Source organism: Cynoglossus semilaevis, chromosome 5, assembly GCF_000523025.1.
Source record: "Cynoglossus semilaevis isolate Cse_v1.0 chromosome 5, Cse_v1.0, whole genome shotgun sequence".
In the NCBI taxonomy this organism is placed as follows: domain Eukaryota; kingdom Metazoa; phylum Chordata; class Actinopteri; order Pleuronectiformes; family Cynoglossidae; genus Cynoglossus; species Cynoglossus semilaevis.
Genome location: NC_024311.1, coordinates 10256002 through 10259670, shown reverse-complemented (window position 1 = coordinate 10259670; position 3669 = coordinate 10256002). Strand labels below are relative to the sequence as shown.

General features: G+C 46.3%; 1 protein-coding gene across 2 annotated transcripts; it reads left to right on the top strand.

Annotated features, from left to right (window-relative positions):
• On the top strand, positions 1-2930 carry ddias (DNA damage-induced apoptosis suppressor). 2 transcript variants are annotated; one of them, XM_017032419.2, is made up of 5 exons: positions 1-326; positions 413-568; positions 847-955; positions 1034-1332; positions 1779-2930. In XM_017032419.2, exons 1-5 carry the CDS (start codon positions 205-207, stop codon positions 2821-2823), a joined length of 1731 nt encoding a protein of 576 aa, XP_016887908.1. In that variant the 5' UTR covers positions 1-204; the 3' UTR covers positions 2824-2930. The 2 variants fall into 2 exon arrangements, with proteins under 2 accessions (XP_016887908.1, XP_008308634.1); XM_008310412.3 differs by having other exon boundaries at positions 2-326; positions 407-568.
• The last annotated feature ends 739 nt before the right edge of the window (positions 2931-3669 follow it).

Genomic DNA, 3669 nt, shown 5'->3' with positions numbered 1-3669 from the left:
AAAAGCTTTGAACATGTTCTTGGACAGATAGAAACTAGTGCGCCTCTTATTGTTTTGTTTTTTTAAATAATAATTAAAAATTGCTACTAAAATATTTAGTACTAAATTCTAAGCCCAAGAGCTGCTCGGACAGATCGATAATGAGTGTTTTGGCAGTGTTGGCTGGAAGTTAGTCTAGCCTGTTGACTGCAGTAGACTGTGGTCATGTCGGTCAGACGGGCTCTAGTGGACTGTGCTGTTCTCTCTCTACACGACAACACAGTACTTTATCCCGCCTGTAAAGGCTGCTTCTCCAGGATCAACGCGGAGCAGCAGAATGGAAGCAGGTAAAAAAAACCGGATAATTAAAAAGTGTGTGTACCTGATGAAGCTGCTGCTGAGTATGTGTGACTGTGACCTCGTGCAGTTACAGGTGTTCCAGGTGTGGGTTCCATTGTGTCAGAGAACAGCTGGAGTACAGGTATCGGCTCTCGCTCAGAGTGACCCGGGGCAGACGGATCTTTGGAGTGACTGTGTTTGGAACCTGCTTGAACTCATTCTTTGGCATTTCTGCAAGTGGACTGCAGAGGTCAGTAAAGAGTAGGATGACTGTGACCTGATCGTAATTGTCTTGTATTAATTTTAATACGCGTTATTTATTTCTGATTCGTCGTCAAGTCTGACAAGTCAGATTTGTCAGACTTTTATTTTTTATGTTTACTAATTTTTATGAACAGACATCAGTTATATTTCCACACGGTCACTCTGACCCTTCTCCTCATTTACACCAAGAGTTAGAGCCCAGTCATATACAACCGTGAGTCAGAGACATATGTTTATATGGACTGTGTGTGTCCTTTTCTTCAGGCTGGTGGAGAACGTGGATGGACCAGTTGCAGCACCAACCAAAGCTGAACTGCTGCTGAAGGCTGTGAAGGAGTGTGTTATCGGTAGACATTTCATCTTTGGTATAAAGGTACAAGTAAACAACAACCAGCTGAAGTGGTTTCTGTGGTTTCTCAGGACCTAAACATGGTTTTGTTTTTCTCTGCAGTTTCCAGGAACAGAAGGTGGGCTCAGCTTTGAAGAACCGGACCCCGGTACAGACAGAGTCCAGTTTGTGGCCACTCAGATGATTCTTCCACCAGCTGCAGGTCTGAGGGGCTGCACGGTGGTCCGCTTTTATCAGCTGCTCCTGCACAGAGCTGCAGAAGACCCGGAGAGATCCACTGACACGCTCCAAACACACACACCCTCAGAGGATGTTCTACTGGTTTCCCCTCATTCTCCAACCACAAGCTCCAGCAACTCCACACTTCACACCTCAGCCCTGGCCTCACTGTCACTGCCTGGGTAAGAAACTCGGATGACCTTTGAGCAGTACATTTATATATATATATATATAAAGTAAAAAAACTGATAAAACTCATTTAAGTATTATAAATATATATATATATTTATTTATAATTCTTAAATGAGTTTGTGTTGTGTTCCCCCAAGACTTTCTAACAATAATCAGATTTTATAATAATTATTGTTATTATAATAAAGTCCCTTATTAGTCCCACAGTAGGGACATTGTGTACAGTGTGAGTCTTTGCAGCAAACACAGGCACAGGAGGCGCCTTTAGAGATATGTGGTTCCTCTGGGAATCAAACCCAGGACTCTGTTTGCTAGGAAGGCGTGCTTACAACTACAGCATGTAACCACCATTTGTGGAGAAATGTGATGTTCTGTTTTTCTTCTTTCTCGTTTACCTTGTGTTGAAGAATGAGTGTGCGTTCTGTCTTTGTCTTAGATTCCAAGGCAGCCTCCCCCCAACTCCCCCGTGGCAACGGTCACTGGGACTGGTGACTTCATCTGCAGAGCAGGATGAAGGCCTCAGCAGCAGCAGTGATGATGATGAGGGGGAGAATGAAGGTCACAGCAGCCAACAGTCGGTCATGACATCATCAGCTCTTCATCATCAGAACCATAGTCTGGTTCTTCCCACCAGACGATTCTGTGGAACCAGTGTGTCCACGCCGCTGCCGTCCTCCGACCTCCCGTCTCCCAACCTGCCGTCCTCCGACCTGCTGTCGTCCGACCTGCCATTCTCTGAGGCGCTGACAGAGTTTTTAGGCAACAAAGAGATTTTTTATAAACAGAACAAGACCAAAAAAGTAAGAACAGAACAAGGAGAACAATCACAGGAGGAGAACGTCTGGACTGGAACCACGTGTGTCCAGCTGTCACAGCGTGGACACACACTGGAGTGTGTGTGTGAGGGGGAGTGTGTTGACCACAGAAGAGAGAACAGTTCAGTGGATGAGAACAGCTATGACTGTTCTGCAGACATGTTCTGTTCTCCTCTGTTGACGGACAACAACCAACAAACTGCGGGAACGTCAGAACCACTTCAGCTCAGGGGTCAAAGTGTCAACGTGTTGTTGTCAACTCCACATATATTTAAAAGGAAAAGAACCAAGTCCTGCTGCTCACACCTGGACTTCTCCCCTCAGGTCCAGTCAACCCCGGTTCTAAAAGTCAACTTTGGCTTTGGTTCTCCTGCTGTTGGACCTTCGTCCAGCAGGAGGGTGCTGTCTTCATATAACAGAGGGTACAAACGTGTCTCCAGTGGGGTGCTGCTTCCTCTGACCAGCAGGAGGGGCTCTGTTCTGAGAACACAGTCGGGACGTCACCTTCATTGTAGAAGAACTCTTCTGACCCGTCGGTCCACGTCTCCCGGAGCGTCCGGTACGACAGGCTGCGGAGCAACGTCAGCCGAACAGAGTCTGGACAGAACTGATGATGAGAAGGCGACGTGTGATTGGTCTAGAGATCTGTTTTCTGACTTCGAGTGACAGGATGTCAAAGGTCAGAGCTGCAGGTGTGACCCAGTGACATCACACCAGCACCTGTGCTGTGTTTACTGGAGTAAATAAACAGATGCTACGGCAAAAAGTCCAAAGTCTTCTTCATCAGTTCATTATTTAAATTTGTCTCTGAAACTAAACTAAAACTCATCAGGTAAACCTTTGAAACTTAGAGATTTGGAATTTTTTGAACTTCATCTTTAACTTTGACAGTAAGCCAGTCCAGTCCAGTCCAGTCGACCTTATCTTTGACTCCCTGGAGTCTGACCCTGATCCTCAGACCCGGTCCAGTCCACACGGACCATGACAGCTCTCGAACATACTTCTGATTGGCATCAAGTGTTGCCTCTGCAGTAGGTTATTATTAACCACTAGGTGGTGATGGGGGGGGGGGGGGGGGGGGGTGCAGCAGTGTGGCTGTAGTATTTCCATTGTAGAGCTGCCAAGGACAGTGTAGCAGTGGGGGCTGAAACACCAGCAGAGGACCAGGCATGACCAGCACATGGTGTGGAGGGGCGGCACAACGGCCAGGGTTGGACCTGTCAACAAACGGTCAGCTGGGTGGGGGGGTGTAGAACTAGGGCAGTTAGAGCAGCCAACAGAGTATTTACTACTATACTAATATGAACTACTAGTAGTACTACTATGAAATAGTCTGTTGTTCTGCACCCTGTAGTAGTATGAAGTACTCTGATGTAGTGAACCCTGTAGTAGTATAAAGTACTCTGGTGTACTCCATCTCAGTCAAACTAACATAATATTTTTATAAATTTATGAAATTTAAAACACACTGATGTGGAATGGCCTACTACAGACTACAGTGTGGGTGGCTGT